Source organism: Arvicola amphibius, chromosome 3 (assembly GCF_903992535.2).
Source record: "Arvicola amphibius chromosome 3, mArvAmp1.2, whole genome shotgun sequence".
Taxonomy (NCBI): Eukaryota; Metazoa; Chordata; class Mammalia; order Rodentia; family Cricetidae; genus Arvicola; species Arvicola amphibius.
The window spans coordinates 186,908,912-186,924,099 of NC_052049.1; the positions used below are offsets into that span (position 1 = coordinate 186,908,912).

The following is a 15,188-nucleotide window of genomic DNA, read 5'->3' on the forward strand; positions in this document are numbered from 1 at the left end:
CATGGCACACGAGTATACCATGGCACATGAGTATATTGTGGCACCTGAGTATACTGTGGCACACGAATATACTGTGGCACCTGAGTATACCGTGACACACGAGTATACAATGGCACACAAGTTTACCGTGGCACCCGAGTAGGCCATGGCACATGAGTATACCATGGCACACGAGCACCTCCACATGTCCCGGTGTGTCTGCACGTGCACACAAATAAATATGATTTATAAAGAAGAGAGAATTAAACCATGGCTCAAGGAAAGCTGAATGGCGCACACGCGTCTCTGCTTCGTCTGGAAGGAGCCTTAGCTTCCATGTTTGCAGAAATCCTTTGCTTGCCTCTTCTGAGGCTCTTGGCAAGCCCAGGCGTTGAGGGTGTTTGTTTTGAAACGGTGCGGTGCATGCATTAAAGGCAGTTAAAGCTGTCTAAAGGTCACAGCGTGCCTGTGTGCCCGCGAGTCTGGAGCTGAGCTCCAGATCTGCCTCCTGCTCTCTCTGCCGTTCCAGAGTCTGGAGCTGAGCTCCAGATCTGCCCCCTGCTCTCTGCCGTTCCAGCGGTCACTAGGAGGTTTCACCAAGCAACGATTCTTTTGCCTTGTGGTGGGAGTTTTTCATCTGTAAACCACGGATAGAACCTGGGGACCCATGAACATTGTTGGGGGAACTATGCCTTCTGTTTTCATAAATCTTCCTCAGATTGGAGGGCTGGGTGGGGCACGTGTGGGGTAACCCCTCTGAGTACCCCTGGGAAGTCTCAAGAACCAGCCTCTTCCTGACCCTAAAGCTCATGCCACCCTCCCCTGCCCCCCAAAGGGCAGCAGTGTCTTCAGAGAAAGGCATTAAAGTGTTGAGGATGGGGTGCAGTGGGGTCAGGAGTGGAGGCTGGGCGGGGAGTCTTACAGAGAGGAAGTACGGATTCTTCCTGGGAGCAGCAGGGCTCTGTCCTGAGCACGTGGTGAAGGTGGGTGTTGTGGTCAGCTGGTGGGGTGAGGAGCTCCCAGAGAAAGACGGGGTGGCAGCGTATGTGACTCAGTTCATGCAGGCAGGGACCTTCCCAGCAGAGCTGCCCCTGGCAGGTGGGTGCTTGCCTAGGAGTCAGGGGTGCAGCCTTGGCCTCCTGGTGTCACAATCCTGAGGGCCCGGGACTGCAAACCTGGTGGCTTAGTGTGACCCGTGGGGCTCTGAGGCCACGGAGGGCCTTTCAGAAGCCTTGGAGATGTTTGAGGCTATGTTTGTTCCCACTGTTCTGAACATGCTCTCTGTGCCCCCTGAGTTCCCCATCCTGCACTGTAGAACATTTTAGCTCTGTGGTTTGGCCAAGAGAGCCTGGAACTGACTGACTCTTAAACACACAGCCACATGAGTGTTAGGAGTTGTTCGCTCTCACCCAAAGGTGCTGGGTGCTCAGGACCTGCCTTGGCCATGGCTTGACAGATTCTCTCTATAGAGACTGCGTTTAGCCTTGACTTGTGTGGCAGGAAGTCTGGAGACTGCTGGACCCCCTGTTTCTTCTCTTGTTGTTCCTCTGGCCCCACACCTCAGAAATGGATGCCCTGCTCACTCGACTCACGTCTTGTCTTCTCCCAGGACTCCCTGGCTGCAGAGATCGAGGGGACTATGCGTAAGGAGCTGCAGCTGGAAGAGCCGGAGTCTCCAGACATCACGTATGGATGCATGGCTTCTATATTTCAAGTTCCCACAAACTGTCTCAGGACTGGTTCTGTTTGTAACCTAACATGTGTGGACCTCAGACACCACCAGCCACAACTGTGGTCCTTCCCTGTCGGGTTAAGGGAAAGGAAACAGCTGGCCTCTCTGCTCTTTTCTCGTGATAATGGCTTGGGCTATGGCTCAGCTGGTAGAGGACTTAGCTAGCGTGCATGAAGTCCCCTGCCATGGTAAAGTGGAGGGAGGAGGCTCAGAAGTCCAAGGCTGTCTTTAACTACTGCCTGTGTGAGTGAGTCCCTGTCTCAAAAGCAAAGCAAACCAACAGAAACTACGTGATGAGCTTCCAGGGAGGGGAAGGGTGCTGTGTTTCCTGTCACTGCCGACCTCACTTTTCCCCTAATGGAAAGGATTACTCTAAAGAAAGAAAAACACCACTGGTAAAGAGACAGCTCCTCTGTGGTATGAGTCAGGCTTCTGTTTCCTTCTGGGGACTCCTGGGGTCTCTGCCCCTACAGCTCCCCTCCTAACTCCAGACTCAGGCTTGACTTCCCTGGAGCATTTAGAAGGAATCTGGGGGCCATGTTTTCTCCCTCCCCAAACTCCTCAGGCAGAATTTGTATGAGACTGTGTGACTAGTGTCCTGGTGCGGGCCTCACACTCCAGAGGAAGTAGCCAGTCCAGAAATGGGCCCTCTCTTTGCTCCTTAAAAGGAGACACATTCAAATCAAACTGTAGGTTCTTAGAAATGGTAGTTTCTAAGAATAGCCTTGTGGGGTGTTTATTGTCTCAAGGTAGAAACTTCAGACTAGTTTGAAGTTTTGCTTTTTCTTTTATGTGAATAGTTACCCGTACTCATTCTGCAAATGTCTATGAGCCAGCACTGCCCTCGTGGAGGTCGCATTCCGGTGTAGATCAGAAAGAAGCAAGCATGCTGAAGACAGAAGCCACGCTCCAGGACTGTGGTTTCTAGGGCAGGCTGGGTCTGTGATAGCCAGTGTATTCGGGCCGGCTGAACCTCGTGCTGAGCTATTCTAGAGTCTTTGGAGACTGCATCTCCCTAGTCCATACTTTGATGGAGGCGCCCACACCCTCAGGAACATGAGAAACCCTCAGACAGCAGGCCACTCAGGCTCCCTGAGGTGTTTCTTTGGAGGTGGCCGTTTGTGTAGGGACTAGCTCCAGGTTCTTCCTGACATGCTGCTTATGCTGCCATGTTCTTCCCAGTCACCAGAAGCGTGTCTTTGAGACCGTGAGAAACATGAATCAAGTGGTCAAGCGGAGATCGCTGACCCCTTCACCTATGAACATCCCCGGCTCCAACCAGTCGTCCGCCATGAACTCCCTCCTGTCCAGCTGCGTCAGCACCCCCCGCTCCAGCTTCTACGGCAGTGATGTTGGCAACGTGGTCCTTGACAATAAGACCAACAGCATCCTCCTGGAAACTGAGGCAGCCGACCTGGGGTGAGCAGTGGGCTTTTCGCCTTCTGTTGCAGGGAAGGGAGAGGAAAGCCCCCATGAACGGGGGCTCAGCTACCATCAGAGAGAGGCGGGTGAGGGTTAGACTTCTCCACATCCCATTACCCCTCTTATCTACGGCACTGGTGTTTTCTGAAGGGATATCTCAAGCTGATGCCCAAAGTGTGCTTTTCTATAACATGCCAGATCATCACTGTGACCCCTTGGGAGCTTGGGTGCTGGGAAGGGTGAGGAGGCCCCAGGCTCTCTGTTTTGCTTCAGAAGGTAGGGTAAAGAGGTCTGTCAGGAAGCCAAGGACAATGGCACTGGGTTTTGATTCTACTGCATGTACTGGCTTTATGGGAGCCTAGTCTGTTTGGACGCTCACCTTCCTAGACCTGGATGGGTGGGGGAGGACCTTGGACTTCCCACTGGGCAGGGAACCCTGACTGCTCTTTGGACTGGAGGGAGAGGGGGAGGAGAGGAGAAGGTGGAAATTTTTAATAAAAAGGAAAAAAAGAATAAAATTTGGTAATTAGAAATTGAAAAACAGAGGGCTGTCAGCTGTGGGCTCCTTAGTCATGGCCAGTTTTCTCTCCACCCTAAAGCCCTGTAGAACCCAGCCCCCACCCCATCATCTGTTCTGTGCACCCTGGCCCTCTGACTTACTAAAACCGGTACTTTGGACCAGTTACGCCTTACCGAGGGTTTCCCAAGGTCAGAGCTGATTTCACTCAGAACTGAAAACCCATGGCCTTTCATCTAAGAGCCAAAAGGGAGCCCCCTTGAATCAATTCCCCTCTGGCGCTCAGGAATAGCCACCTGAAAAAGGTCTTCCAAAACAACCAGGAGGGAGATGTTTATGAAAACACGTATTTGCTTATGTGCAAATTTTCAGTCTGTCCTGGTGCAACCATCTGTCTCTAAGAAAAGTCAGCTCAGACCCCCAGAAGGAGCTCCTTCAGCTGTCTGCTCCCCACCCTGCTGGCCGGGTCTCCTTAGACCATCTCCCGTCCAAGCAGTGGCCTTGCTGGGGGGGGGGGGGTCCTCGGTGCCCTTCGCTGGCCTTAGGTGCTTACCCCCGTCTTCTCCAGGAATGAGGAACGCAATAAGAAGCCAGGCACCCCAGGCACCCCTGGCTCCCATGACCTGGAGACAGCGCTTAGGCGGCTGTCCCTGCGCCGGGAGAACTACCTGTCTGAGCGGAGGTTCTTCGAGGAGGAGCAGGAGAGGAAGCTGCGGGAGCTGGCCGAGAAGGGCGAGCTGCACAGTGGCTCCCTCACGCCCACCGAGAGCATCATGTCCCTGGGCACACACTCACGCTTCTCTGAGTTCACGGGCTTCTCCGGCATGTCCTTCAGCAGTCGCTCCTACCTGCCCGAGAAGCTGCAGATCGTGAAGCCACTCGAAGGTGACCACCAGGGGCCGCGGCCCCTCTCTGTCCTCCTCTGTGACTCGCTCTGGGCCCTGATCCACCACGGGAAAGCCAGCCACCTCTGTCACACCTATTCGTTTTTCTTTCGAGATAGCCACCCACGCTGCTGGTTTGAGTTCCTCTGAGGTGGCCTCTGTTGTGGGTTGAATGGTGCACTCCTGGTGTGAACCCGCCTGGAAAGACCTCAGGTGTCCCTCAGGTCTCTCTTTTGTCCTTAGTGCCTTAGGGGCCAAGCCTAGTAGCAGTATCCCTTCCCTGATGGCTGCTGAGGCCATTTGTCCTCACTCAGGGTCAACCCAAAGGTCTGGAAAAGGGAAAGAAGGAACGCTTTGGCGTCTCAGAACGTTCACCGTCAAACCCAGGTTTGTGAGCACTGCCCCCTAGCCACGTGGAAGTGTTGTGTGTGTTCACGTGTTCCGATTTGTGGCTTTTTGGAAGTGTGCTCTGTGGTGGGCCAGGCCCCCGCACTCTGCAGCGTGGAGGCAGGAAGGAGACAGAGCCGGAGGCTCACCTGTGTACACCCCAGTGAGCCCCCTGTGCAGCGGCTGCCCTGAGAAACTGAGTTCCTCGGGAACCTCATCGTTTCCTTTCTCCTTTTGTTGCTTTGTGTGTCACAAATGTTTTCCCCGGCACCCCACTGCCTTGTCAGGAGCCACCGGGCGTGCGCTAATTTTGCTGCCCCCATCTTAGTCTGAAGCCCGTGTGAGTTGGAACACCTGCTTTAGAACCACATACCGTGTTTTTGATGTCAAGCCAGATGTCCGCACATCTGCATTTTCTCAGCTCTCATCGTCACCCCATCATCATAGAGCATGTCTGAGCACCCCAGTCCCATTGCGCTCCACACTCATCACGACCCACAGGTAGTTTTGTCACGTGGGTACACACTCGTACCTTAGAGGACAACAGTTATTTTCGTCTCTGAAGGTCTCCGCCTTTGCTGCCCCCGATGTCAGCCCTTACAGAACATGTAGCCTGCAAGCCGTGGCCATGCTTAGTAAAGGCGTACGATGTGCCACGGTCCCTGTACTTCCAAAGAAAGAGCCTGGGCTGCTTTTGGTTTTTCACTTTAATAATGATGAACTAATTGTACAATAGATTCTTCCTAGTCTTCAGGCGTGGGGGCTCAGTCCTAGCCACCAGGGAAGGGGCGGCTCACTCCTTTTTAATTGCTTATTCGGTTGTGAGCTCGGTGATTGTTTTCTGACCTTCAATTATGTCTGGTTTTCTTTCAATAAAACCTTCCATTTCTGCAATTTTATTTCCGCCTTTCTTTTCTTTTCTTCTTTTGTCTCTCAAAGTTCATTGGACAGACCATCAATCTGCTTCCCATACTAGGCTGTGTTTCATTGGGTCACCTATGATATGTTTTGGGTTCATTTTTCAAGTGCATTGCAGGATAAGATTTTGAATTTATTTTGACCAATTCATCTTTATTTCTTCTAACTTTGCGCCTTTGTTTTATGACAAAAGCAAGAAGAAACCCCACTCATTTGTAAGATGAATTTCACATGCGGTGTCCTGCTTCCCAGGAAGCTGTCTTGACACCATTAAAAGTCATTGGCCTGTAACACACCCTGTGATACAGATCCTTTTGGCTTCCTTTTGTATTTCTCAGACTTCTTTCTTGGCTGTTTAGAAGGCAACTGATATGTTCTTCCCTCCTTCCCCCACAATCAGCATTTGCACCCCTGCGTTTGCTCTAAGATGGGAGGTAGAGTAGTTGTCCCCAGTGACAGCCTCTGTCCTTGTGCTGGTTGACCTAGCCCTCCTCTGGAGCCGTCTCCCTGATCTGTACCCTGGGCAGATAGCTGTCCAACAAGAATATCCAACCTGTCCCTGATTCAGCTCCCAGGGTCTAAAGGGCCCAGTTACAGCTGTTGACACCTGGCCCATCATTATGCTGGGGTCATTCTCACATGCGTTTCCAATGGCCCAATGAGACGCCGATAGAATATCCTTGACCCCAGTAGTCCAGATAAAGGAACCTGGGGTGAGGTCCTTGGAGACCGTTGTCTGGGATCACAGAAGCCAGTCTGTGTCTGCCATCTCCTTCCCCCTTCCCCATTTCAACCATCTTGCCAGTAAAGAACAGAATATTCGAGATAGAAAAAGAGGTGTCTGTCTTAAAAAGACTGATGTGTGCAGTAGTCCTCCTCCTGAGCCCTTCCTGGCCCAGACTGTTCTCACGTGGGTGGGAGGAGTGCTGTAGTCTTAGCTGGAGTGAGCGAGGGAAAGTAGCACAATGCTTTTGCTGCTTCCCATGGACCAGGAAAGGAAGCCAGGAGAGTAAGACTGAGATACAGGAGCGGGAGAGGGAGAGGCAGCCTGTGCGCACCTCTGGGTAAGGTCAGCTTCATAGTGCCTTTTAACTCTTTCCCTGTATCAAAGCAAAGACCTCCAGGTGTTGAAGCCAGCAGATAGATGGCTTGGGGCATGGGAATGGCAGGGTGAAGAGGAAGTGAGCATTCCCCTGCTCAGGTGCTGGGCTCTTTGAATACCCGGAGCCTCAGAACCAGCCAGGAAGAGAAACCGCTCCCGAGACCCACTGTTAACTAAAGCCACAGCTAAGGCCGAGACAGCACTCAGGTCTGTGGAATTAAAGCAACTGTTCCGTGGTCGCAGCCACATCTGGAGCTGCTGTTGGTTGGATTCACGAGGCTCATCGGGGGCCGTGTCTCTCTGCTGAGAGCTTTAGGGAGTGGATGCCAGAGGCCATCGTTAATCCTGGATGGGCTGCTTGCTACTTAACACGACCTCTGGAGACTGTCTCCCTTTCCCCAGACTCACATCCTGGCCTGTAAAATGGAGACTGCGGGGTGGGCCTGAAAACCCAAGGAGTTGGGTGTAGAGCCGTGGACACTTGAGTCATCAGATAGAGTGGGTGCGGACATGGGGGATGTCAGAGTTGGCCACAATGATGGCGTGTGCAGGGCTCTCCCTGTGACCTGTCGGAAGCACAGGGATAGCCTGGTGGGGACTGTCACAGGTGGCGAGGGAGTGTCTAGCCCTCCTGCTGGGCCCCGGACACCTCCCTGGGCCACTGCTGCCCACTGAGCCCACATTCCTGGCCCGAGCATCCTCGTTCTGACTCGTACACCACAGGTAAATCACTTAGCTTCAGGAACCTTCCATTCCCCCATTTGTACAGTGAGTTTGAGGCATGCGTTGCTGTGCTCGCACATAGAGCACGGTGAGTTTCTATTGGAGCAGTAAGCGGAGGCAGGAGTGGAGGCTTTAAGCCGTCGTCTTTATTCAGCGAGCTGATGGTGGAGAAGACAATAGGTTAACCCACCAGAGATCTGTCTTCCATCTCATCCCCAGCCAGCAAGTCATACGGGGAGGAGAAACTGAGGCATCCAGTCATTCCGTAGTTAGCATGGCCCCTCTGGTCAGAGTCAGCCTTGTCTGAGTTTCACAGTGCCGTGGTGTTTCCCCATTGCTTGTGATATCCTTCCAGCCTCCTCTCTGCGTAATGGAGGTCTTGAATACACCACGACCACCGCATCTTGAGTGCCTCCCAAGTTCCATTAGATTGTAGCTAGGTCAAAGAAACCCTTCTGTGTGCGTGCAGGGCTACTTACAATGTACCTTGCAGATTATAAAGATGGGATGTAGCTTGCCCCAGCGCTGGGAGGCAAGCTAGAAGGTCAGCTTGGTCTACAAAGTAAGTTCCAGGAGAGCCAGACTACACAGAGAAATAAAAACAGACAAAAGAAGTCTACGGTATAGACTTCTGTTCCTGCCATCCTCTGTCAACACCAAGCATGTAAATCACACATACACACGCCATGCTGCCACGTCTGACATGAGCTGGACTTACAAAACAGTGGCGTGTTGGGGCTTGGAATCCTCCAGATCCTGCGTGCTCCTGGCGCACGCGTTCCCCTTTATGGGCAGTGATTTCCTCCCAATTCCCAGCAGACTGGGGCCTTGAGCATGGTTTCCGGGTCTCAAGGCCAGGTGCCATTTGAAGCTCAGTCTTTGGTCTGCGAGGACCCAGAGCTTCACTGGAATGCTTAGCTCCACCCCGATTCTTGCCACTAGATGGCATTAGCATCCTTGTCTTCTCCCACAGTTGAGACCACTAAAATTAACTTGTGTTTTGTTTCAAGCTGAGGACTTCTGAAGTCCTTACAGGTATGAATATCATTTTCTTTGTGTGTTTGCTTTGTTTTGTTTTCTTCCTTTTGTGCATAGAGAGAGATTTTTCACTCTGTTCAGTAGTCCCAGGTGTGTTAAGGAGGATGCAATGTGTATCCTTAAAACTGGTGTGGACCTCAAAGAGGCCTTGAGGGTGTTAGGGCTCAAAGTGTCTTCTTTTCTTTGTCATTTTAAGCGAGATTGAAACTGTCCAGTTTTCAGAACCCTTCTAAGACCTCCATGATAAGTTGTCCCTGACCCAGGTGTTTGGAAGCACAGAGGCCCGAGCTGCTCCTCACCCACTCCAGCCACCTTTCTGTCTGGGATATCACTTAGCTCCTTGGCACCCAGGATTTCAGACATTCCTGGCCTTGCACACCTTCTTGGTAGAATGCCCGGGACACCTGGGGTCATCAGGGACATACTCTCTGGTGTTATTACAAACCTCACAGGCTGTCACCTGAGTCCTAGGGTCTGGTGTCACCTTGGAGATGGCTCCATAGCTTTAGGGCTCTGTGACTTCTTACCTTGTCCTCGAATCCCTGCCCTTACTTACCTCCCTCCATGGCTTCTCCAGTCTTTATAGCTTCAGTCTGCAGGCTGGTACCCGAGTACCCATCCCATGGCTTCCTGGTCCGTGGTTGTCCTCATGCTGTTGCCATGGCTCATGTCTGACCGTTTTCACCCCCTTGTGTCAGAGGAGTGATAGTGTGCTAAGTTTGCCATTGGGTCCTTTAACACGCTTTGTAACCGGACGTCATCGGCACACAGTATGGAGCATGTATTTTACTTTAGAAATTGTTGGTTCTTTACAGTGGCATTCCCTCCTGGTACAGCAGGGGATAGCACTGCTGTCCAGTTACAAGGGTCACGTCAGCTCTCCTCCCACAGTCCCATGCAAGCTCGGGTGGGAGGGTGGGAAGCATTTGCTGTAGTTGGCATCCTAACCCTCCCTTCTCCGCTTCTCCACCCCTCTCTTCATTTCTCCCCACAAGGTTCAGCCACGCTTCACCACTGGCAGCAATTAGCCCAGCCTCATCTTGGGGGCATCCTAGACCCCCGTCCTGGTGTGGTCACCAAGGGCTTCCGGACGCTGGACGTTGACTTGGATGAAGTGTACTGCCTTAATGACTTTGAGGAAGACGATACAGGTGACCACATTTCTCTCCCGGGCCTAGCTACCTCCACGCCAGTTCAGCACCCGGAGACCTCAGGTGAGAGGTCCCGAGCACGTGTGACTGTCTCAGGCAGCAGAAGTTACTCCAGCCAGCCTCAGGCTTCCCCAGAGGAGATGCACAAGCCGCCAGCGCCAGCGGGCCTGGAGGAGGAGGAGGAGGAGGGGTCTGGTGAGGGCACCTCAATTAGTCCTGTAAACCTGACACCTGTACCGGAGACAGAGCTCTGGGCTTTGCTCATCTCTGTCCCTGGCACCATCCGTAGCAACTCTGTGTCTGTAGCTTCCGCTCGTCTGTGTGGGTGAGAGCAAAAAGCCATCCCATCGTCAGGCTCTGTTTTTTGAATAGAGACCAAATCCTCCACTTTGTGACAGATGGGCGCCTTTGTCCATCTCGGAGGTGCAGGGCCCAGTAGGGCCCTGTGTGGGAGCGGGAGAGGCTGCTAAAAAGTGGGATACGGTGCCCTGAGAATAGGTGCTCCCAGGTACTGTAGTGGCCATCCTGCCCTGACTCTGATGGGGTTCCCAGAGTGAGCAAGCCGAGCAGTTTTGGGGCATGCTGATAGTGAGAGGCAGCAGGCACTGTGAAACTCGGACAGAAGCCCAGGGATTACTTAGATGGTGCCTGGTAGGTCCTGTCAGCTCTGTGACCTGGCTCAACTTCAGCAAAGGGTATTGCTACTTTCATGTATTCAAAATGGGTTTTTTTATAAGTGTTTAGTGATACTCTTTAACCAGATACACCCTAAGAGATGTCATTCAGCTCTTACAAAGAGGATGCTAGGTGCTCTGGCCCTGTCCCACCACAGGTACCAGCAATGACCTCGGGTGTACTGGGTATCCCACAAACCTCTTGCACTGGGATGGGAAGTTTGTGCTCAGGGCTCCTAGGACCTCTGGGGCCTTGTGTAGGTACCCGTATGTTCCAATTACTTTGTACTTGGGCCTCCTAACTCATTGTCACGGAAAGACAAAGAACTCAGGGTTAAGAGAAAAGATGAATGACCCCAATATCATCATCCTCATGACATCCCTCGGTCACTAAATGGAAAGAAAGGGTATTTATCTTTCTGGTTCATAATTTTAATTTGTAGAAGCCACAGCATTGCCATGAAGTCCAAGGCAGGATTTGGGTGGTGTCGTCTTTCCCCAGATTAATTGCAGACAGCTGTGGTCAAGGAGGCATGGCCTGGACCAGCTTTAGAGGCGTCATCACAAAAATGTCTACCAAGTGCAGGGTATAGGGGAATGGGAGCACTCATCCTGTGAGAGCCGCACAGTTAGGCCTGGGGCGCTACAACTCCCAGGAACCCGAGGTGGGAGGATCTCAAGTTCAAGGCCAGTCTGGGCTATATAGTGCGGTTCTATTTCAAGAACATAAAACCAAAGGACAGGACAGCAAGTGCAGCCGAGTCTCCCTTTGTTGTCCACGCTGGGCCCCATGTGAAGGCAGGCAGCACCAGCGTCTGGCTAATGTCATGGTAAGAGGAAAGGAGTCAGGCCACACAGAGCCTTCCCAGAGCTGGGGTGCCCGTCCTGGAAGATGAACGATGCACTCCAGCTGCTTTGGGGGAAGTTGTTCAGAAAGGAATAAAATCATTGCACCAAGAGCTGGGCAAGGTCAGAGGGTGAGAGCCTTGGTTATAAGGACTGAAGGCCCAGCCTTTCCCCTCCTGTGACAGCGGCCTCTGCCCTCCCTGTGACAGCGGCCTCTGCCCTCCCTGTGACAGTGGCCTCTGCCCTTCCTGTGACAGCGGCCTCTGCCCTTCCTGTGACAGTGGCCTTTCTGGCTTAATGCTCTACCCCTTGCTGAGCCTTCCAGTACATTCGCCCAGCGACTTGATTTGAAGGTAGCCAGACACACGCAGAGCAGAAACTATAGAAGGGTCAAGCTCAAGGTGTGTCCCCGAGCATAGCTAAGCAGTTGCTCGGTGTCAGTCAGGAACAGCGTCCCTGCTTAGGGGCAAATTCCCTAGAGCTTGTTTTCTTTGCGGGAAGCTCTTCTCTGGAAGCACCATGCAGAGGGAAGGCGTGCAGAGCCATGCAGAGCCATGCAGAACAATGGCTTTCTCCACTGAGATGACAGTACTGTTCTGCTGTCAGGCATGGGAGTGTGAGATTCTGTTTACCCCCCCCCCCCGAGTCATGCTGGATACCCCAAATGATACACAGTCAGGGGTGGGGGACGGTGGTTAGAGGCTGATGGGTCTCCATGGGAGGACCTGGAGCTCCACAGTCTTGGGATCTGTGTCCCGCTGGCCTGGCCCCTGCTGGCCCAGCACTGACCCCTGAGCTCCCAGCGGGCAGAAGGCAGTTGACAGTCTTCCTTACAATTGGTACGGGGGGGGGGGGGGGAAGAGTGGAAAGACTCACCTAGTAGACATTTTTATTAGTGTAACTTTAATGTGTCTTTTGAAGCATCCTTTGATTCTTTTCCTTAATCCCGTGTCTTCAGAAGGCTGGTTCCATGTTGTTGTGTTGTAAATGATCTAGAAGATTAAATGGACTATTGCAAAAAACCTTTAGGTCATAGTTTTACTTTATTTTAATGATTGTTTGATGTTCCGAATTAACATAGGGAGCACATTTTTTTTCAGGATAGACATCACCTGGTCCTACCATTACTCCTTTAATTTATGGTTGGGGACAACCTGCGTGATGGAAAGGGTTAATTACGCCCACGTGCAGCTGGCTGGGTGGCATGTGCTACAAGATGAAGCTCAGATGAATTCTCCTGAGGACCCAGAGGGGGCGGGTAAAGGTGGAATTAAAACCAGCACCAGAGATGAAGTCACAAGTCATTTTATCTGTCTGTCACTTGCATACATGGAGCTCGTACCCCGAGACTGGCTCACGCCTAATCCACCTGTGTCCCCACAGTGCACACGAGTCACAGTTGGACCCCGAGATCCTGGCCTCAGTGTAGACCCTGAAAACCCCACCCATTCAAAACAGACCCCAGAAGTTCTCCCACACCTCAATCCCCAGGACCACCAGAGGCAGAGAGGACAGGACACAGCCTTTCTGCTGCTTCCTTATCCAAAGCACAGGTCTGAGCTGTGCTCTGGGGTTTCTGTGGAGTGGAGGAACCAAAGGAATAGCCCACGGCAGAGAGGAAGAAGTCTGGCCAGTGCAGCATTCCTTAGCTCAGCCACAGAGCGGGCGCCCCCTGGGAGCAAGCCTCTCCCCGAGTCTGTGATGCACTCAGCCCACGGCTTTCCACAGAAGAGGGGCCACATAGCTCGTATGACGAAGATGGCCACTGAGTTCGGAAAGGAAGGTCGGTACAGTTGGCCCATAGAGGGAAGTGCTTTCCATGCCTCCCACGGGATGGGACATTTTACCAGCTCTGGCTCTGCCTCCTTGAGTGCTGCTCACACCCACATGTCAGGACGTGCTAAGAAAAAAACAGTCCTGGGCTCTTTCTAAGAGCGTTCGGTGAACTGAGCAGAACCGGTCATCTGCAACCTGGAGGGAGAGCTGTGACTTAGGATGGAAGGGCCGATTCCTAGAAAATGGTCGGTGCAGGCTGGTCCCTCACTACAGCTTGCAGAGCAGAGCCAACTGTGTCCAACCTCCACGCTGCGGGAGTTGCCTCCATTCCAGGACGCTAGCACTGTGCCTGGCTTGCTGAGGCATCTTGGTGGCTCTGCTCACGTGGAGGGGTCTAGATGAGCACACAGGGATGTTCAGACAGACGACAACCTCCCCCTTGAGGAGAATGGGAGACATACTTTCTAACCCGCCCACGCAGGCAAGGATCCTTCCTGGCCTCTCTGGGTCAGCCCCAGAAGGGAGGAGGAGCCAGCGGCGTGGGATCTGGCCTCGTTGGTAGAAAAAGATCTGGAGAGAGTTTTGCATTTACCCACCTGACAGTTTGACCATGTTCTAGAATTGTCCTTTCCTCCAGAAGATACCTCAGAGCCACTGAAAAGCTATCCCTGCCCTCTCTGCAGGATGTTGTGAAGTGGTTCATCTCCTAATTCAGACATACGTTTGTGACGAAACAGACAACAGTTTACTATGGTGAGAATAGAATTGTTAAGTTCCAAGTCAGTTGTATAGAATCAGAAAAAGATCTTATAATTCTTTTCAGTCTCCACAATGGAGCTTTCCAGAAAACCTACCAGACTGGGGTGTAATGGACTGGGAGCCAGGGGTCTTCACAGAGCTACAGGACCAGACTAGGGCTGTGTAAAAGAAACATTCAAGAAGCACAGAAAATGGAAACGAAGGGAAGCCAGAAGCTAAGAGCTTAGAAGCTTTTGCCAATAAAGTACAATTAATAGTTTAGAACCACTTTTATCTTGGCAAGGTGGGGTCTTCTGTCATCCCAGCACTCAGGTGGCTGAGGCAGGAGGAATTCAAAGGCTAGCCTGTATGTCAAAATAAGTTTTGCAGAGTCTCACTTGAAACCAGTGTGACAATGTCCCCAATGGAGGGGAAAAAAAGAAAGTGGGGGTTCACTATTTCTTTCAGCCCAGCTGCATGCATGCTTCCCACAACGTGAGTATAGAAGGAACTCTGTGCCCTGCAAAAATGGGGTCCCTTTTTCAAGATTCTCAGATACATTTTTTTAAAAAAAGGTTTTGACATTTTAGAAGTTATTTATGCGATCTTTAACAAACCCATCTTGGGTTGAAGACGTGGTTTGGTGGATAGAACACTTGTTTAGCATGCATGACGCCCTAGGTTCTGTCCCCAGCACTGTATAAACCAGGGGTCGTGGGGCACACTTGTGATCCCAGCACTTGGTAGGTAGAGTCAGAAGAATCAGAAGTGAGATCCAGGCAGCCCGGGATACACGAGCCCCTGTCTCCAAACAAAACAAGGCATCGCTGAGTGGTGGCTTGGCCAGAGTTTCTCAAAGGTCTGAAATTGCCTGGGTTTGTAGCATAAGACTCTAGTTGCAACAACAGGTTTCGATGCCTTTGCATGTGCGCATTGGCTTCCAGGGTGTTGTTCAGGAGGGAAATGGCTACTCCAGTGCACCCAGCTTGCCCTCCCCAGGGGATAGATTAAAGAAAGGGCTGAATGAAGCCTATGTCCAAATGTGGCTGCCCAGTCATCTTGAAGTCCCTACAGGGCCCCTGGTTCAGCAGAGCATCTGGCCATGGTTCTCAGTACTTTGAGCTGTGGGAGACAACAGCCCTGGGCGGCTTCACTCTGCAGGGCAACAGCCACCCTGGTTTATGCAGCATCTCCCCTCCCCAACCACCCAACTCTGTGGAGATGCAGGGCTGTATCAGGATGGCCTACCATGGGTCCTAGCGGTAGGCAAGCAGGTAGTGCCCTTTCCCAAGTGCCTCCTC

At 52.2% G+C, this 15,188-nt stretch overlaps 1 protein-coding gene across 7 annotated transcripts in view; it reads left to right on the plus strand.

Moving 5' to 3' along the window:
- The window catches only part of Trak1 (trafficking kinesin protein 1), a 105,254-nt gene that overhangs the window by 82,845 nt on the left and 7,221 nt on the right, over positions 1-15,188 (plus strand). For 5 of the 7 annotated variants that reach the window (XM_038322408.1, XM_038322407.1, XM_038322406.1 and 2 more), the window contains exons 11-14: positions 1,589-1,665; positions 2,894-3,130; positions 4,219-4,535; positions 9,698-10,048. In XM_038322408.1, coding sequence (XP_038178336.1) covers positions 1,589-1,665; positions 2,894-3,130; positions 4,219-4,535; positions 9,698-10,048 — 982 coding nt within the window. The remainder of the gene's footprint in view (positions 1-1,588; positions 1,666-2,893; positions 3,131-4,218; positions 4,536-9,697; positions 10,049-15,188) is intronic. The other 2 variants (XM_038322403.1, XM_038322404.1) reach the window with 2 other exon arrangements.